Source organism: Lycorma delicatula, chromosome 2 (genome assembly GCF_047948215.1).
Source record: "Lycorma delicatula isolate Av1 chromosome 2, ASM4794821v1, whole genome shotgun sequence".
Classification (NCBI taxonomy): Eukaryota; Metazoa; Arthropoda; class Insecta; order Hemiptera; family Fulgoridae; genus Lycorma; species Lycorma delicatula.
This window is the reverse complement of record NC_134456.1, coordinates 133382986-133404558: the sequence shown is the minus strand read 5'-3', so window position 1 is coordinate 133404558 and position 21573 is coordinate 133382986. Positions and strand designations below refer to the sequence as shown.

The 21573-nt window shown below is 28.5% G+C and overlaps 1 protein-coding gene across 1 annotated transcript in view; it reads right to left on the bottom strand.

The window, feature by feature from the left end:
* Positions 1-21573, bottom strand: part of LOC142320256 (neuroligin-1-like) — a 770210-nt gene that overhangs the window by 257002 nt on the left and 491635 nt on the right. The window contains exons 6-7 of the mRNA XM_075357957.1: positions 13212-13458; positions 124-275 (exon numbers count right to left, since the gene is read on the bottom strand). Of these exons, the coding sequence (XP_075214072.1) occupies positions 124-275; positions 13212-13458 (399 nt within the window). The remainder of the gene's footprint in view (positions 1-123; positions 276-13211; positions 13459-21573) is intronic.

The following is a 21573-nucleotide window of genomic DNA, read 5'->3' as shown; positions in this document are numbered from 1 at the left end:
AAAAAATCATGAATTTTAAAATAAAACATATTTTTAAAATCTAAACTTTAGTTTTGGTTCTTAATTTTTAATCTTAATTCGTTTGTAAAATCTTAAAACACAAAAAAAAAAAATAAAACTTACCCTGTTTTTGCAAAGTTAGTAAAATAACTGAGAAGGGTCTCTGATACAACAATATCTTGTCTTGTGTAGTTGTGCGAAAAATGTGGCATACCACCGACCAGTGGGTGGCCTAATATATATGGCAAGTCATCCCCTCGAACGCTGCCCAACCGCTAGAGAAATAAACAAATAAAAAAGCAGATTTAGTAAAAGTACAAAAAAACCGGCTTGTGTTGTTCTGAATATAATAATAATATAATTAAAAAATAAAAATACATATAATAAATATATAAATAATTATTGCTATTGAAGGAATCACTTGTATTATATTTGAGTAGAAAAATAAATTATTATTATTTTTTTACCAATCGAAATTTCTTTTCATGAACCGATTTAAGTATACAGACTAGGAAAAATCATAATCTTCCCAATTTATTTTCTATTATGATCAATAAAATTATCAAAATATTCTTACTTAATTTCTGCCAGTAACTGTGAATTAAAGGGTGATATATAATTCCGTTGAATCAGGTTTTAAAAAAAGTGACAAAATAGAAAATGTAACTAAGTAATTGCTATTTAATCAATACCTATTTTTATAAACAAATTGCTTAACACAAAACATCTAATTGATGAAAACTCTCATAAAAATAAAACTCGATGATAAAAAAATAATCAATGTCAACAAACAGTACAAAAACCGTTTATGGGAGCTCCTGGGCTCCAGCTGGTCACGGCTGGAGCAACAAAGGCCATTCGATGTTTCTGAGTGTATCAGTAATTTTTGTTTTAGTTTAGTTCCATCGTGATTTTGCATTATACTAGCAAATACAACGTTTGAGTCTTGAAAATCGGAAGATTGTTTGCGAAGATTTAACAAGAAATTGTCGAATAACAATATTTTTTTTATTTGGCTTCATATGATATCACCACATAAGCTTAAAGCTTGTTCGTGGGATATGGAAATGGAATTTAGTAGCGTATGAAAAATGAAATGCCTGACCGGGATTCAACCCGGGACCTCCGGATGAAAAAGCGGGACGCTACCACTCCGCCACAGAGATCTGTTAGATTGAGAGTGTACCTGACGCGTTCAAAAATTAGCCTTCAACCGACTAACAAATACCCTGTTTGAATTTTGAAAATCGGCCGATTGTTTGCAGAGCTATTATAAGAGCACCCCATTGCACCTCCTGAAATAGCGCCCCAGGGGCTCCCAGTTTGTTACAAGTTGATGGTGATGATTGGTTTAGCCTCGGATTAGGTACTCGCATCACCTCATCACTCTAGCCCCCAACACAGTCTCCACGGCAAGCCCATTATTATTAAACAGAATTTTTTTTTAAATTTTAATATTACTTTATTTTATTTAACGTAAATTTAATTCTATTATTTTTAATAATATTATTCCTTCGATTGATTTGAATCATTCAGTTCAAACGCAGCTAACATAATGATAGAAACTCACAGATCACAGTTCATTAATTCAATTCATTAAAATTTGTGCTTCAACTGGTAAATCTCCATTAGTATAAATTTATATAGTTTACGTGTTATAAATTAATATAAACACGTGTACATATACATATATGTAAGTTATGTTACTGAGAAAATAGTCTGAGAGTAGATCATGCATTACATTCCATAAGCCACGTGTGTAGCCTACTCCTAGTTTCTACGAAAAGCTAGTGTGAGAAAGAATGTAATGCAGTTGCAATCTTTGTCTTTATGCTAACTGTAAGAATTATAAGTTAGCCTCAGTCGGGAACTCATACAGTTAACATGTACTATTAGACTCGTTCCACATTATATCGTCCTATTTTATAAAACATTAGCATGTACGCATAATGATGTTAACATTTAATTATTTACGATTAGATGTGTACTATTGTAATATATAAAGTTAGTTTTTTAAAAACGTAACTCGTTAAGTTTTAAACTTAACTTATATAACTTATATATATATATATATATATATATATATATATATATATATATATATATATATATATATATATATATAATATATATATATATATATAATATATATATATATATATATAGCCTTTGACATTCACGGTAACGTAAGAATTCCAATGCAGGGTTATACATCTAAATCAGTTCGGTGGTTGAGCTTCTACGGTGGAACAAACATATACCCTAAATATATTGCCTTTTGGGCAGTCGTTTAAAAACAGCTGGCATTTTTATTTTATTTCATTCGGAATTATCGAAGAAGAAAATAGAAGATAAACTTATCGCAATTACGTTTAAACAATATTCATATAATCTTCATCTATAAGTATTCGAATGAGGAGCGTAGCTCTCCAAAACCTAGTCCGGTATCAATAGACAATTAACATTTTACCTTAAACCCCTATTTATAACTTTCTAGTATATAAATCATGATAAATTTAAATTACATTTTAGTTAAATACTGCGCAAATATGAATTTATTCGCAGAATCTACCTCAAAATCATAAATTTGATCAATTTTAATCAAATGTAATGCTATAGCAATTAGTTTACGCAGGCGCGGTCATCTACGCTGAACGTTGTGAGACTTGGTAATCGTTTTCAACATACATTCTTTCTTCTGTTTGTAATGTGATTCGTTTCTTCTACTACTTTTCACCCCCTAAATTATCTAATATTTTTTTTTTCATTTTGCGGCAGAAGTTCGTTATATGTGATTTCTTATCATGAATTTTTACTGTGGGTTATAACCTATATTGCTTTTTGTGATTTTCTTTCCGAGGAATATAAATCGATAAACTTCGAATATAAATATTATGCCACAAAATACTATATTAAAATAAAAAATTATCAGTTTTAATATTTCATTAATTATGAAGTTATTTAATAACATTAATATTAGTCCTTTTATTTCATTTCGGACCCAGCAAACCTTTTGTCCCGTTTTCCTTTGACGTTTGTTTCTTGGCTTCCCTAGAATTCCTAGTTTTGTGTTCAAGAAGAAATAGAAAAAAAACTCAAGTTTTTTACCTGGAAACCTCATAAATAGAAAAAATTACTCTAAATGAATAGCTTTTGGCCATATAGTTGATCTATGACAAGTATGCATCATGTTTTTACTATCTTCATAAAAGAACGTATAATTTTAGCGTTTAAAATTTTATTTATGTAGCCGTGTTTACCCAGTGGAATTAACACAAGAGATAAGTATACAGATTTTAGGTACGTTAAGTAAATTTTAAATTATTTTTAAATTATAAAGAGATAATGGAATAAAATATCAGCCTATTTTATGTCAATTTTAATTACTGTGCTGTTGAAATGTAAGCTTTATTTGTTTAATGGCAAAACAATATCCGAAAAATAAAGATAAAAGAAAAAAATCTGACCAAACAGGGAAGTTCTATGATTGTAGTTGATTCCAAAGCAATCCTATCTTGTCTGTTAGTTTGCCTCACGACAACTTAATTAAATCTGGCGATTCGATTTAAATCAAATGAAATTTAAACTTAAATGAAATTATACTCAAACCGTCTTCCATCCAAATGAAAACTATGAACTCTATTATTTCCTTTTATTTTTGACTTCATTCGTAATCAGTATGAACTAATAATGAAAAAAAAAAATTATTTTTAAACAAATTGTTTAGATTAAATGGTTGAATTTGTATTTTTTTCTATTATTCTTTGCTATAACCCAATTTACTAAAACTAACCCAATATAACTTTTTATGTTCTTCTTATGAAAAAGTTTTGCTGTATCTTGGCCAAGACATATTTTCATCTCTACAAGATTTTTAAAATTCTACGTTACATTTTGAACCTAAATTACTCAAGATTTTCTACTTTTACTTGGCAAATAATCCATTTATTTTTATTTTAAATTAAAATTCTTCAAATAACTCTATAGGAGAATATGAAAAATAAAAGGAATGTATGATACACGTTTTAAAATTCTGTAATATAGAAATATCGTTCACAATTTTTAAGCTTTGAATCGAGTGAATTTTACAATTTTCAGAAGTATTGCCAATTACTAATAGAATAAACAATATTTTTCTCAGTCTAATTTTATTAAAATACTATTTAGTGAAATAATAATTTTATTCTAATGCGGTTTTATTAAAAACAAATGGTCTTATATATTAAAACAAATAAAAAAGTATATTTTTTCTTCAAATCCATTTTATGGTTATAGTATTATTATAAGTCTTTCACTCCTTGTAGTTTAGAATGCAGCCAATGAATGGTAACATTTTACACTTCAGCCTTTAATTAAATCTACATTTAAAATTAGCTATCACCCTAATAAGCAATCAGCCTAAACTACCCATCAAATTCAAATATAATATCGGATGAGAGTTCTAACAGACTATTATGGGATTTCAAAAATAGTAATGAATTAAACTATTTTGAGTTAAGAGGCTTTAAATATTACAGGTTTATCAGTATACTTCATTTCATAAAAATGATGTATAAAATCAACAATACTTCATATTTTATTCGACTATTTCTGTTAAACAGGGTAAGTTCGTGGTTATTTAACTATACATATCTGTATAATAAAAAAATCAACGTACTTAAAAAAATTCTTTATTATTCTTCGTTCTACTGAATCGAAGAAAAAATCAATATGCAATAAGTACTCACTTCTACTCTCTTTTACACATATAAAGAAGAAAGTCGAGCGCATGTGGTGAGTGAACTTGAGTCACAAGCTCTACAGCAAAACAATGTATTTCAGTGCACCACTAGACGTTTGGTGTAAAAGACAAAGTGTTCACAGCTGCAAGGAAGCCTTATTGGAAGGGATAAAAGGCAATTTTAACCATTGTTCTAAGCAAAGCTTTGTCTTTTGTTACATAGAATACGTACTAACGCCTTGGAACAAATTATATATCTATTGAGAAATAACATTATCATAAATTGATGAATAATTTAAATTATAAAATAACGAAAATAAAATTATGTAAATGGCTCCTCTTAATAGAGTTTATACATTTCTTTATTTATAAAACATTATATTCTACATATAAATAATATAAACATTGCCTTGAGTCAGAAAATGAATTCTAGGGCGCTTTCGGCATTATGATATAATCAATAGAAGAATAAAATCTATCTGTGTTATAATAAAACGTTTTAACGGACATCTTATCAACAATTTTACCAAACATACTTTGAGATAGATTACTTCAAACTTACTTTGAGGAAGACGAAGTATGACAATAGACATTTTTTTCTTGTTCTTTTTTCCTTCATTTTTTGCCCCGCCCCTAAATTATAAAAATTATAAATTTGTATAATTTCCTTCATTTTTTGCCGGACCCGCACTTGAGCATAACCACAGCTCCGGGAGGTGTCATCGCCTGAGTCCCAGGCAACTGGGACTCAATCTTTACTGCCACAACTCTAATAAGGGTATGCTAGAAGGGATCCCCTCTTCGGGACTACGGTTTTACAAGTAGCATGTCTCAAGCGAGGAGACCCCAAAAGGGATCTTCTCGTCGGAACTTCGGTCAGCCTCAAAAAGGGGATCCCCTACCGGGACTATGATCTTTCCACTCCCCGTTCAATCATCGAAGATGGGACATCTGAGCATCCCACCCCTCCTGAACGGGGCTGCCCCAACCGCAAGCCACGCTGTTCCTCAGAGCGCGGCTCTCTCGTCTTGTGTGTGGCATTGCAGCCACGACCTCCGAGCGAGTGCCCTTGCATATTATAGGAAGGATGCTTGGCCTCCACCTGACAGTCCTTCCGCTGGTGACCACTGCCCCCGCTGTTGAAACATTGTCCCCTCCTGTCGGAACCGCTGCAGGATCCAGCGCGGTCCTCTACTCCCAGCACCGAAAGCACCGCTCTTCGGTGGATCTCCTCAGCACTCTACAGGCCATCTACTCAATACAAACTCGACCAGCCTTAATTAACGCACACGCCAAGATGGGCGGCACCGCCATCGTCGCCACCTGGGTTGCCCCAAACGACGATAGCAGGGAGAGCACCTCCATAGTCACCGACTCTCCGGCAACCTTACGTGATTCCTGCACCAATTCTTCTTCAGTTGTGAGAGCATCGACGACTTTCACCAGCAGGTTGACCCGTCAAACAACCCTACCAGTTGTCACCGTGGTGTCTTCAATTTTCTCAATTACATGAAAATAGACTTAGGAACAAAAATAGAACTATTGTGATTATTTCTATTTTTTCTTGAAATGATGTCATCCTGAAACCCAGTTGAACGTTTATATTTATTTTCACGTAAATTCAACACAAATTATTTCAGTTTTTTTTGATGTAAAGTAATTGAGACCGATTGATTAAGTTCATGTTCAAATAATTTATTTCGCCTACAATAAGTGAGTGTCACTTTTACAATGTGTTTAAATACAGAAAGAGTTATCCTTTAGCTTAAACAAGCAGATTGGATTAACACTCACGTAAAACCAGTTACGTAACTTGATCATGGATATTGCATGATATTACACAACCGGCACAAATCAATTGGTTCTGGCATTTAATTACAAATAACGATACCATTTGTTTTATTACAAATAACTAATACAATTATTTGTAATCATATTTGACTGTAAATTTTAGAACTCTAATTTGTCAGTTGCGTCTTAAATATAGGCACAATCCGGGAATGATTAACATTAAATTAGATAAAGCTAGGCTTTGGATCCTGATTTTTTTTTAAGTCGAGTTACGACGGTTAAACAAAAAAATAAAATAATACGATCAGTGACATTATTACATTTAAATTGATGAAATATATCGTCATCTATGAAGTAAGAAAACTTATTTTCTTACTGTTACTTCTCATCTACATTAAATTCATGTAAAATTTTTCTTTCACAGCTGGGAGAAATAATACAAGTATATATTATTTGTGATGGTTACTCATTAAAAAATTAAATTAGAATGTAGAAAAAACAAGGTTTTTTTTTGTATTTACGGTGTGCAGATAACGTGATTCCCAGGTATTTTATAATACCCACTAAAAATACCCATCTAAAATTACACAAATTCTACACTTTTTACCCCATAAATATTGTGCTGCAAGCATATAAATAATAATCAAGACATCTCAATTAAATCACCACGAATAAGCTTTACAAGACTAGGAATTTGGGACAACTGTCGCATATTAATTTTAGTTTCCCTTTATTCCTGGTTTTGTTTTTATTCCTGCTGATGATCACTTAATATATTTATAATATTTATTTATAATTTCATATGCCCTACATATTTGTTCAACGTACAAGAGTTTCCGCAAATCACATAATCAATGTTAATTATTACACAATAAAAGTCTAGTAATATTCGCGCGTTATATTTCCAAGATTAGTAATAAATGCAGCCGGTAGATGTTGCTCGATTACCAATAGCTATTCAATGCTATTTTTATACTAATTAAAAATTTGATAACTTTCTTGCGAAAAAATACTAATTACTTAATCTATAAAAATGTCCTGCTACATAAAAACTTATAAATGAATTCGCTAAAAATATTCACCAAGATAAACTTTTAATCTATTTCAATATTTCTTAATCTCTTGCTCATTTAAACTTTTTGAAAAGTTTTTCTTTAGAGTAGTTAATTATTATTTTTTTGCTTTAACATATTAAAGCAAACACCATTTCATTCAAATAGATTCTGCTTTTTTTCTTTATTTACTTCAGACTTATGTGCTGCAACTAGTTTGCTCTAGTTTGATTTTATTAATCGTAATTTTATTATGAATTTATATATAGCTCTTTTACATCTTAATTATAGGAAATTAATTTTGCCTCGCTAATTATGTAATATAATAACTGTTTTCAATTTCTAAATTTTCCATCAAAATAAGTTGTTTTAGTGATAATAAATTAAGTAGTCAAATCATAAATAAACTATTGCAAGATTATTTTCAAACCGCGAAGTATTTCTCATTCAAATTAACAGTTATAAAACTTGAAAACCGTGAAGTAACCTTTGGCCTTTAGGTTTGAAATTAAAAATAAAAGTCTGTATTAACAAATTTTATAACATGGTAAATCTAATTTTCAATATTTGTTGATTAAAATGACGCATTGCACGTTCATACGAAGTTTTAAGCTACTTAAAAAAATATTATTATTTCTTGTGAACGTTTGTTGGAATGACCTATTTAAATTTACAAGTATTTTGTAAGGCGTGATACATTCAAAATGGCCAATTTAATAAAAATACAAACGTGAAAAATCCAAGGATTAAATTATTTGCAACATTTCATCAACTAGAAATCAGAGTTACTCGTTTTTTAATTTGTTATTTTATATATATAAATATTCATATATTCATTCAGCCAATTTTTAGAAAATCTTTCTTGATATGAGAGCTCTTGGTTAATACAGAATTTACAGTTACATGACACGTTTAATACTTTCCGACTTTTTTTAGATTACTGAAACTAGCAAAATTTAATTGGCAAATTAAGAAACATTTATAAAATTTCTGTATATAAATTTATAAATTTTCATAATTTTTTGAAAATTAAAAATAATCTTTCTTTAAAAAGTTTTAAAAATGGATGAAATTTATTTATAACACTTCATTGATATTATGATTTTTTTTTTAAATTGTTGAAAACATGTACACTGTTTGCTGTTTGAATAAAAAGTTACTGTTTTATTTAACATTTCTAAGCTCTACAAATGTTAGTATATTAGTTTTTTAAAATCCCGTTTTATGTAATTTAAAATAAATTTATAAATATATAATTTATATTCTATTTTTTTTTTCTAAAATGCTGATGTATCGTAATTTATTAAAATTTTTGTAACAACAATTTGTTTGTTCAATATGGACAAAACCTCTGACTCTCCTCCATTTTACCCAAATTAAAATGAATATTTTTTTCGTAATAAAGAACTTGTTTTAGTGATTTTTTTTTTTTTTTTTTTTGTTACCTACATGATGGAATAGGTCTACTTTCGTTAATAAACCTTTTTTAAAAATGCAAACTTAGGTTACATAAATATTTAACTTTATTTATATACATGAAAGATAAAAATGTACAAATTCAATCAATGAATATGAAATTTCAATCAGCGTATCAATTCAATTCAATTCAATCAATGTTTAAAAAATTTTTGAAACAACGTTTTGAATTTGAAGTAGCATACTGCATTTCATTTACAACTGTGATAAGTCCTGCGGATGACTGCAGCAGGGAATTATTATACGGGTATATCGAATGTTTAGTTTCTAAAGCTATAAATTTAAAAAAAAGTCATTACATTACATCATTAACTTATTTTAAATGACTAAATTTTTTGCCGCAATGTTTAATTTACAATCGATTCCTATCTACTGAAACCACAAGTAAATTTGAATACTAGAAAATGACATGCAGAGAAACGTTTCCATTGAATTCCTCAAAGAAATATATATGTATACATACGTACAGTATATGCATACGGATGAATATACAGTAAGATGTGTAATTATTATTTCCCACTTTTCTATCCAATAAAACGTGAAATATAATTTTAGAAATATTAGATATTTTACTATTTTTTCATCATATTGAGTTTTTGTTTTATAATATATAATATTTCTTATAATTCGTATCATCTATAGCATAAAATTATCAAACGAATAATAATATAATAAACAGAAAAAATATTGAAATAACAAAACACTACTTTTAATTGATTATTGGTGATTTAATTGATTACGTAATTAAGATGATCTCAAATGCGTTACGTTATATTTACTTCACATAAAACCATTATGAAGATAATTAGTTATTTGAATCAAGATTTAATTGAAATTTGCCACTAAATATACACGAAGAACGTTGTCTTTGTGACAGATGTAATTTAATATTCTTTACACGAAAACTCAAGTACTAATTCAGTTTTCTGGAACAATAACGTTTACTGATTCGCAATTTTATTTATACTCTGTCCTGAATGAAACAATTATTTGAAAGTCGTAGGTATTCTTGTTAGTACTTTAAAGGAAAAGTTTTTAGTTGTCTTTTCAACTTCTTACAATTTCTCAGCATGAGAAAAGAAATTACGAGATTTATTTCCTTACTCAAAGTCGTCTGACAAAAGTAAAGCTCTTACTTGTTAAACCGTGTTTTGGACAAGTGACAAACTGGGTTTAAAAAGATTTATAAGGCTGCGAAAAAAAGTGATACGGATAAAACTAAGTTGGTTGTTCAACTATGCTAAGAGGATGGTGGCGTAAAATAAATTTACAGCTTGAAAAGATTCAGCTTTCTAAAAGACTGTTACTTTCATTCGTCTATGTTGTAACGGAAGTCACCAAAATTGAAAGATTTGTCAACAAACAGAATATCATCTGCTTTTGCATTATACCGGAAAAAATATAAGCCTGCAGACCGCAACTGAATCCATTAACTGTATTAAAAGTGTATATTTTTGTGAATTTTTGTCAAGATCTGTAACGTGAGTTTCCATTACTGATTATGTCGTTATTTATTCATTCTTTCTCACTACCTCTCCCTCTCTTTGACCCTGTTTTAAGTCATTATTCCTCTGTCACTCCAAGTACATTTTAAATTGTGCATTTCTGTGTGTTTTGTAAGAATGTGTATATGAATCCGTAGCGAAGAAAATACGGATCAACTGCATATCATTTCCAATAAGCGTAACTACGAACATTTTAAAAATAACAGAAAGAATACATGCACAACTAGTAAATATGAACTTCTTAAATTTGTCTCTATTAACAAATCAAAATTTTCAGGCAACAACGAACAATAAATTTACATCCGTTATCAATATTATTATTATTATTATTTTACTAAAAATTAATTTTCTTCCCGTGCAGGTAATGAAATTTATGACAATATATGTAAATTTACGTAACATCCTACCTATTGTTTACTATCAGCAGTATAAGTTGAGTGTACTATTATACATATGCAGAGGACTTTGATTAAATTCTGCATATTTCGTCTGTATGTGCCTAGCAAAATTAATTATGAAAATAAGTAAGGCGTTTGTAAACTTTACTTACGAATATTCATGATTAAATATTTCTGTCTATGAAATTATTTTTAAATACAACTAATAATTCAAAAAAGAAACTTTATTTGAAACCGCTTAGTCTACTAACATCTATTTTTATTTTGAGCAATCTGAAATAGGGCTATTAATTGAACTGTAAACACACTTAACAAGCGCATAAAACTACACATAAAAAATTCAAGCTTGAAATTAACATTTAAGTAACTTCTAAACTAAATTTGAGTTCAACACCGGTCACTGAGTAATTGTATCGGTTGATAACTTATAATCAGTGAGGATTTATTTAACATAACATTTCATTACACAATCATGAAGACTTTCTGATATTTTGAGTAATAATAACGTAATTTTTTTTATGTAAGAAATGCTCTATTTAATTTTATGAATTTTATTACAGATTAATTAATTTTATTTGTAATAAAAAAATTGTATTTGAATTGGGATATTTTTATGAAATGCCTTTAGAGTTAACTAGTTAATTGGTTGTAAAAGAATATATAGTGTATGACACTAAAAATACATTACTGACAGAAAAACAAGTAAATTTAATAAATACAGTTTGTGTTAATAACTTTGGGTGATATTTAAGTATGGAAACAGCTTTATACTGTATATCTGAGACGTATTTGGAAGTAGAAAGAAATGGGGTTCTACGTAGTTAAAAAAAATCTGCATTATGATTGGTTTATAATTTTTGTCCGCCATCTTGGATCCGACATATTGAATCTATCTTAATTTTCTTAAATATTAAGGTGATATGAAGGTATATGTAAGATGATTTTATAATGGGTACCGTTTGAACTTGTCGCTGTTTAACTACATCAATTTGCACTTACAGTTTTCTGACTTCCGTCATATGTTAAGAAAGTGCTGACTCAATTTTTAACAGTAATAAATAAAGTTTACGTCTTGGTATGCGCTTTTAAAATAATAAAACTGATCAGGGGAACCTCACTGTAAATACGACATATTGACAGTTTTTTAAATACAATAAAAATGAAACTCCCTAAAAACCATAACCATCTATATATATGATATGTATTTACTGTACAACCATCTGTCATCAGTTTGATATTTGGTATACGCTGTTATTTCAAAAATACACTGTAAGAAAAACACGCTGTTTTGAAAAAACGCATAGTTTACGATTCTTTCTTTTGCTTTGTGGTTTTTATAGTTTCAGTTACCGTTCTTTTTGGAATTATGTCTTTATCAATGTCTGGATGTCAATAACACTTCAAAAAAGCAAATCAGGAATGATCATTTTTATGTTTCCAAAATAACAGCCGCGTTCTGTGACAAGGGAATGAGTAATTGATACTCAACTTTTAAGATGAAAGGGGGCTATTGCAGTAGAATTTATTAAGATATATAATCCACGATGTGATTGATAAAATAATTTTGTAATAAATAGAAAAACCTTAAGCTTTTACATCTTCCACTAATAGATCAGATACAAATTATATCCAGTGACACTAATAGTTTTACGGAAAAGAAAAACTGTATTAAAACTACCGAAGGATCTGTGTTGAAAGCATAATGAGAAAAACGGTGATATAAGTAAAGAACGGGATTAAAAATTTTGAATGAAAAAATTTTTATCAATTGATTTAAATAAAAATGAAATAATAGGTAATTTTTTCATATTGCTGCAATAAATTATAAACGAAAAAAATTTAATAAGCTTAGATATTTCTGTTCAGCATGTAAAGTCAATAGTCGTGTTTTCTTCTTTCAACGGTCTTCCTAACGGTTAGTAATCTATTCGAGTAGGATTTAATCTGTAAAACGGATTAAATCATTGTCGCTTTTCCAAGTCGTTTGATATTATTTTGACATCAGTTAACAAAGTTAGTCAGGAATTGATTTCACAATTATTTTTGTATTAAAAGCCTCCTCTTTATTCTTATTAATCCTAAAATTCATCATTCAGATCAGAAAATCCCCCAACATCTCTGCGCAGAGAAAATATTTTTACATTTACTATTCCTTAGATGTAACATTCATGCTCTATCTAAGGAATAGTAAATGTTATAAAAATATTTTCTTTTAATGCGTCATTAAATTTTATGAAGAAAGAAAATTATTAATTTTTTAATCAATTACCTGTATGTAATCACCGTCCTTGGATTGATAGCCAAAATGAAGGAAATAAGTCGTAGCACCACGTCTTGCATGAAGGTGTGCAACACGTAATAAAGGAGCTACTGTATGGCCATCGCTCAGCGCTTCTAAGGTGGAATCTCGAATATTTATTGGGTGAATTATTGGTTTCTCCCAATCTGTATATTCGTTCCTTATCGTTGAAAATATTTCGTTTAGGTGGTAATAATAGGCATTCCGAACGTAGGTTCTGTAACAAAAAAAGAGATAAAAATCTTTTAAAAATATGAAATCCGGTCCATCATCAAAAAAGAATTTCATAAAAAAATAAAAATAATATTTCCCTAGCGATATTAACATTAATAATAATTCAGAAACAATAAAATCAAATTATCAGGAATTATTATTATTAGATTTTACACTTAAATAATCTGTTTAAAAAAACATGTATACATGTTTTTTAAAAACATTAATAAAAGAATACAATATAAATTGTATACTCCAATATATTTTTTATACTCCAATATATTTAAGTTTAATTTTACATATTGTAGTACAGTATTTTTCAAAACAGGTAAATTATATTCGAATTTCTAAATAGTGTTAAACAGAAGAAAATGAATCTAATTATAAAGCATGTAACTCAGCCTGGGGTACAAAAGTACTAGTCAGTGTTACTTTCACAGTTTAAAGATGTCCATTATAAAATCAGTCAAAATTGTGAACAGGGTGAAGGTGTCTCGAAGAGAGTTGAACAAGTAAAAAAAAATATTCAATTTGCCTGATTTTATACAAAGAATATTAGGTTCTTTTATTTTGTACTGTTAAACCTGTAATTTAAATAAGTTTACTTTAGTTTTCCTTTGAGATTTTACACGTATCATATAATTTTTGTATTTTATTCTTCCTTTGTATATGATAGTTTTCCTGCAGCAGCAAAAACATATAAACTTATAAATAAATATGTATATAAACTTATATATATGTTTTTATAGATTGCATAATTAAGATAATAATAATAATTTTTTAAAGTTATTTTTCGATTAATCACGATATACAGTTCAGCAATGATCTGGTTCATTCATCAGTATTTCATTTTGCAAATGCAATTTTTTCTTATTAAAAAATTAAATACAAATTTGATTTACATATTAGTCTATATCGTTCTTGAATGAGATTGTTAAATACTGTATTTGTTTACTATTTATATTCTGTGTGTTTATAACGCGTGTGGGACCAGCTGAGAGCCACAACAATAAAAACACAATAAGAAGTAATTTAATATATACAGTGCACTATAAATATGTGTAAACAACAGTGTAAAAATTGTTTCAAGTGAATCAACATCATCCAGTTCTCACTGTCAAATAAAAATCGACATCCAGGCATAACCAGCTGACAGTAGGTACCCTCATTCGCATATGAAGAATAAAATTTTAACGCCCAGAAAAACTTGAAGCCTTACTGGGATTCAAACTCAAAACCTTTCAGATTAATAGTAGACACCATTATGTGATTGTTTTCAGTATTTGCATTTAAAATTGTTGTCCATATTACATCCTATCCAAATTATAAAAGAAAAAAATCTGATTTGGTCACCACATGACCTCCTTGAGTGCCTATTAAATTACATATATACAATTATATAATATTAAAATTATATTATAATTATTTAATTATATATATTTTTAAAAGTACTTTAACTACTATTTCACTAGTAACTCCTGATTTCTTTTTAATATTTTTTTTTATTGTTGTTATTGAATTACAATTTATTGTAAAAATGTTTTTACAATCGAAGGTTAATAATTATTAATAGATCAATAAATTTAAATTAAAAATAAAATGAAATGAAGTCGGATTCGAATCGATGTCTCCCCTTATCAGATGCAAATATTTCATTAATTAAAATTTTATTTAGCTCTACTCTGAAATCAATGAAAATAAGTACCATCTATGATATATCGTTAAAAGCGCTCAATTGGGGCTTATTACTGCGGTAAAGAAAAAGTCCAAAATCCAAATTTTTTTGATTTTGGGCTTTTTTGGATACTTTTGGTCCAGTCGATTACAATCAAAAGGGGAGGAACACAACTAGGCGTTACAACAGTCCTAAATTCAAAATTTCAACATTTTATGCCTAATCATTAACTAGCCAAAATGGATTCAGGGATGGTCGAAATAGATATTTCCGTTGCAATCTGAAAGTCGAAATTTTTCGCAATCACAATACTTCCTTTACTTAGTACAAGTAAGTAAAAATAAGCAATACAGTAGAGTTCCAAGATTTGATTGGTAATTTTGGGATGGAGGGGAAATTTTTATTTTATAGCTGATGTGAATATTTTTATACTGCTTAAAATGTGGCTAATATAATAATTTTTTTTTATCAGACATCTTTTATAGATTAGTGACATTTTTATTTTTTTAGTTTTTCCTTTGAATTTTAATTATGAAAAAGAAATTACCACATTAGCAATTTTACAAGCCAGTCCGTTATGATGTGAATTTTTATCACTCTAGAAAAGGCAAAGTTATTCTGGTCACATCTGCTTACCGATTAAATGTGCATAGTTTTTTAATCAATAATAATAAAAACCTTCAATAAGTGATATGTTTGGTTTTATACTACCTAATCTGATCAATAAAATCAACACCTCCATAGGAAGAACCAGTCAAATTGTATGATTTATAAGTATTTAATAATCCTTTTCTATTTTTAAATTTGCAATTAATTTTTATATCAAATTTCATATTCAAGACAATAATCCTCTATATCTAAAGATCATACATTTTTTAGACTAGATAATTCTGAAATTAAATTTACGACAGTTATAAATAATAAAAGTAGTTAGGTTGTAACTAAACCCATCGGGTTGGTCTAGTGGTTAACGCGTCTTCTCAAATCAGCCGATTTGGAAGTCGAGAGTTACAGCGTTCAAGTCCTAGTAAAGCCAGTTACTTTTACACGGATTTGAATACTAGATCGTGGATGCCGGTGTTTTTTGGTGGTTGGGTTTCAATTAACCACACATCTCAAGAATGGTCAAACTGAGAATGTACAAGACTACACTTCATTTACACTCATACATATATCATCCTCATTCATCCTCTGAAGAATTATCTAAACGGTAGTTACCAGACGCTAAAACAGGAAAAAGAAAGAAAGTTAGGTTGTAATTACCAAATTAAAGTTCATAGTAAAAAACCTTACTTTTTAATGAAGTGTTTGTCAGAAATTTTATTGAATTATTCAAAATGGAGGTGGATACGCTTGTGGGAGATAAAATATATTTGATGAAAATCGAAAGTATCAAGGAATAGTAGACCGAAATTTTGGAAAAAAAATTATATAACATTATATGTTTAATATATGGATTTGACACATATAGCTGAGCTGATACAATGTATATAAACGTAATATAATGTATTCTGTATCTGTATAATTATATAAATGAGGGAAAGCTCTTTCTGCCCGGTTCATCACTACTCTAATTTTTCCGAATAGCTGGAAAAAAAGATTTTGCATAATTATCACTAAAAAAGTTTAACAGAAAAGTAAGAGAAGATATTTTAAATTAATAACTCATAAGGAATTAAATTAAATAGGTTGGAAAAGGATATAGGAAATGGATAAACTGGAAATTGAAAATTATTAGACATGTCTCAGTTACGTAGTAATGTAATAGCAGAAGATTTTTTCTATCATTCGTATCATATTTCGCTCCATCTGAGATGCAACCGAAATTTTTCAAGAATGCAACTATAAGTGTAGGATTTTTCCTTAAAGCACTTCTATTAGTTTTAAAGGAGATTAAAATTTCATGCTTCCCTTTTATCTTTTAACCATATACTACAAACAGCCTTGATTCAATCATTCCCTTGGATATTTTTAAATGTAGAGTAGAAAATAAAAATATTAAAACAAATGCTAACTAACTGTATGGAATTTATAGTATTTTACCATTTTAAATATCCGTAAAAGTTTAAAAAAGTTAAAAATCCATTGGTGTACAATTTTCGACGAACATATGTTTCTTAAGTTTCAATTCTTAAAATTTTATAATTTTTCAAATATTCATATATTTTTCTTAAGATTCTCAAACTGACAAATCTTTCAAAGCTAATAAAATCTTTTATGAAATTTTTATATTTTCATAAAAATTTACAACATGAAAATATGATTTACTTTTTTATGAAATGTTATGATAGATTAATTTTTCCTTATTTTATTATTCGGAAATTTCAATAAGCTTTTGTAAATATTGTTAACCTTAATCGAATAAGTTTTATTTTCCGTTAGATGCACGTAGCTGAAACTAAATAAGTCCCCTCTATCTTTAACTAGCTATCATGAAAGCGACAGGTAAAATTGCCAGATTAAAATAATATTAATCATATAGAAGTTTGAACGCTGTTTTATGAGAGAAATCGTTTTTATATAAATTAATGAAATAAAAGTTTTTATATAATTTAATTTAAAAATAAATAAATTCAATTTTTATATAGTTTTACTTTTTTATAAAATTTCACTTTTTATTTTTTTGTAAAATATAAAAAGTGAAATTTTAGGAAAATAAGATTTTATTTATTAATATGCCGATCATGTTTAAACGAGTTCAATTACTGATTTCATATTTCAGCGTAAATCGTAATAAATTTCTATATTTATTTCATAATAAATAAAATGGATAGTAGACAAAAAGGAATTAATCATAAATTCGATAGTAAATATAATAGTAGTAAAGCAAACAGTGGTATTAATACAAGTACTAGGTAAAAAGTATAAAATCGAGTGCACTTTATGAATTACTATAGTGGGCATAATTTTTTCTGATTCTGTACTTATAATTTTATTTTATATAAACGTCACCTGAGATTTTAAACAAGTTAGTAGTATTCCCCTGCTGTTTTTTATTTCAAAATCTGTATACAGATATCTGTAATAATACTAAATTACGAATTTTCAGTTAAATAAAGATTCATTTAATCCTTACCGTTAAGAACAAGTTTCCTTCATTATATACAAAACCATTTTAATTATTAATTTTACCCCGTTCATAAAATGTTATTTCACTTTTCATGAATTTCATTATAATATTATGTATAATAATATATTATTAAACATAATAAAATATATGTATTATTATCTAAATCGTTGTATAAAAAGAGATTTCTACAGTTCCAAGCCGTTCTTAAACTGCAGAATTGATTAAACAGAATGAAAATTTTGGATTTTAGTTAATAACGTCGCTGGAGAAATATCAATTTTGAGTAGGTATGTTAATTGGGTCTCAGACTGCGGTAGCAGATGATTACAGAGAGTTTCTGATAACCACATATTTATTGCTAGTTATGAATAGAAAATAGCATTCCCAAGCGAATCCAATAAATATTTGTTTGTAATTTATATTTTAATTATTAAAATCTCCACTTTAAAAGCCGTATTACACAGATGAATCAATCTTGAGGACTTGTTTGAAGCACTCTGAAATTTTAGTCCAATATAATGTTAAACCATTATAAGAAAAACGTTTGAATGTTTTCCTAGTTTATTACTAGTAAACATTTACAGAATAGTTTTAAGCTGTCTACATTTAAATAAATAAAAAAATAAAAAATGTTATACTTTTCTGGCATTGGTTATTTATTCGTATATTGAGGAAAAATAATATAAAAAAAATTTAAAAAGGATTCTTAAAATCGATACTTTTAGACTTTGATCGGCTCCCCCTCCCCCAATGTGCCTTAAAATTATTTTTTGGCTCGTTGCACAACTACTGTGCTTAGGAAGACAAAAAAAAAAAAATCGGTTAAAAATATGTAACAGGTAAAAAGACAGCTTTTTACGTTTTTTAAGGAAGGAGGAGAATTTGAAAGCAAAACTCTTTTTAAAATGTTAGATAACCATGTAGATGTACTGAGATTGATGTAAAGGGGAGTTATAATTGCAAAATTTTAAGAAAACTCATCCCAAAGAAAATATCTATCCCAGCTTCTGGAGATACTGATCCCAAACTTTTACTAAAAAAATTGTTCCTAAGCAGGACCCTCTTTTTGAGAGGGTACCTCTCAAAAGGTCCGAGGGTACTCGGACCTTTTTTGACTAATTAAAATACTTTCCTTCTTCCAGCATAGCATTAGAGCTATGACAGCAGAAAATTAAAAATCCGTTTTTTTATAGTTCTTTTATTTATTCGTGTATCTACACATAAAGATTTTAAATTTTTTCTAATTACTATACGTATGACACACGTATGCGAAAAGAAGCATCTGCTTATTTTCACACACGTTTTTTCTTTACATTGTTCATAATAATGAAAAATATTTTACAGTTGTATGAAATGAAGCCATACACTTCTACCATTAGACGTTATTCATTCTACGAGGGTTATTTTTTTTCAAGGTCCGATCGGTCACGAAATTAAAACCACAGTGAAAATAAATTTTTTTTTATTTGTAACAAGTACTTACTTACATAGTTACGCTATTTCACTACATAGTCGCCACTCCGATTTAGACATTTGGCGTAGCGTGGAAACAACTTTCCAATACCCTCATCATAGAACAGAGCCGCCTGTGTTTTCAGCCATGTTTCTACGTACACAGTGTGTGGTACTGAAGTCTCTCACTCACATTGGTGTAGAGATCTGACCTTGAAATTTCAGGAAACGAATCACTCAATACAGAAATTGTGAACCTACAATTTTCTCGAATTGCTTCATCCACTCGCTCAACGAGATCATCGGTTGACACTCGCTTCCTTCCCTGACCGCCTGCACCATGAACATCTGTATGTCCTGCTTTAAAGTTTCTGCACCGTTGTCGCACTTTGCTGTCACTCATTGAAGTTCACCGTACACATTTCTTATTCGTCGATGAATTTCAGCCGCATTACGTCCCTCAACCTGAAGAAATCGAATTGCTGCACGCACTTCACACTTGGCGGGAGATGCTATTGTTGTAGACATGTTTACGTGTTAGCTGCGTGTTCAGAACTAGACGAAGTGACGCGGCGTGATTAAAGGCAATACTAGAGACGCTGCGCAACACATATGCGCAAAGGTTCATCCGATTTTTGCGCGGGTTTTTATTTCGCGACCGATCGGACCTTGAAAAATTAACCCTCGTAATAGTGAAAGAAAGATTAATAAATTAAATTCAAGTAAAAAACTTTGAAACAAAACACCTTTGTTTTAAAATCTCTTTACAAAAAATTAATTAACAAAATCATTTCATAGTTAGTAGAAGCTATTATTGTAAATTAAAATTACTCTCTTACATTATTTTTATTCTGGTAATAGAGAAAATTCTTATTTCCTAAATGTACAGGAGTTAATTATTATTATTATTTTTAAGTAACTTTTGTTTAGCCTGATATTTTCAAAAAACGTTATTGCAAGGTTAAAATATAAGCCGCTAATGTATAATTTTATGAAGTTATACATTATACAAGAAGTTTATATCTTTAATTAAATTATTTTAAAATAAATATATACAAATATGTATTATACATATTTATTATTTGTTTATATAAACAAACATTTATATATGTATAATGCATATATATATATATAAATTTATATATGCATTTTATATAAATTTTGTTTTCGGAAGTACTTGAACTAAATTCTGAGAAAGAATTTAAAGAGAATTATCATAGAATAAATCAGAATATTTCAAGGATTTCTTACAAAATACTTTTGAATCGTTACCATCAAGGTGTAAGCTATACGTTTACTTCAGTTACAGTAATCGTTGCATTACTTGGAATGTTTTATGAGAGCTAATAGCAGTAATTATTTAATTCTAAAGTAAATTACCTTATTAAAACACTGGAAACTGGAATATTATTTAAACCCACGTTTTGTTTTAAGCAAAATAAGAATAATAGATTTTTGCAATTTTCTTTTCGACACAGAACTTCAGACAATTTGGTCGATAAATAAAATGTAGCAAGTAAATATACCACGTTTAACAATTCTCATTCTTTATTTAAATTATAGAAACATTAAACATACTTTATATTATTTACTCGAAGACAGCTTTATTTCTAGATAGTTTCTTTGAATAATCTGAACCTCTGAAGAATTCGTCAATAATCAGAACAGATAGCATTTAGGCCTCGCCATATTTTATTGCTTTAAGAAAATAATTTCCGTGTGTTTTCTGTATCCTATGGAATAATTTCAATTTTTTTCAGTACTACAGCTATTTACATTTATAAAATCAATTAAATTTCAACTTCCAAGTAACCAAAATATAGAAATGAATCATGTCTTCAACTGAGAAATTAATCTTCGGTTGAGCGATGCTTGCGCTTAATTATTTTTCCCTTTTCTATTACAGCTTTTTCATCAGATAA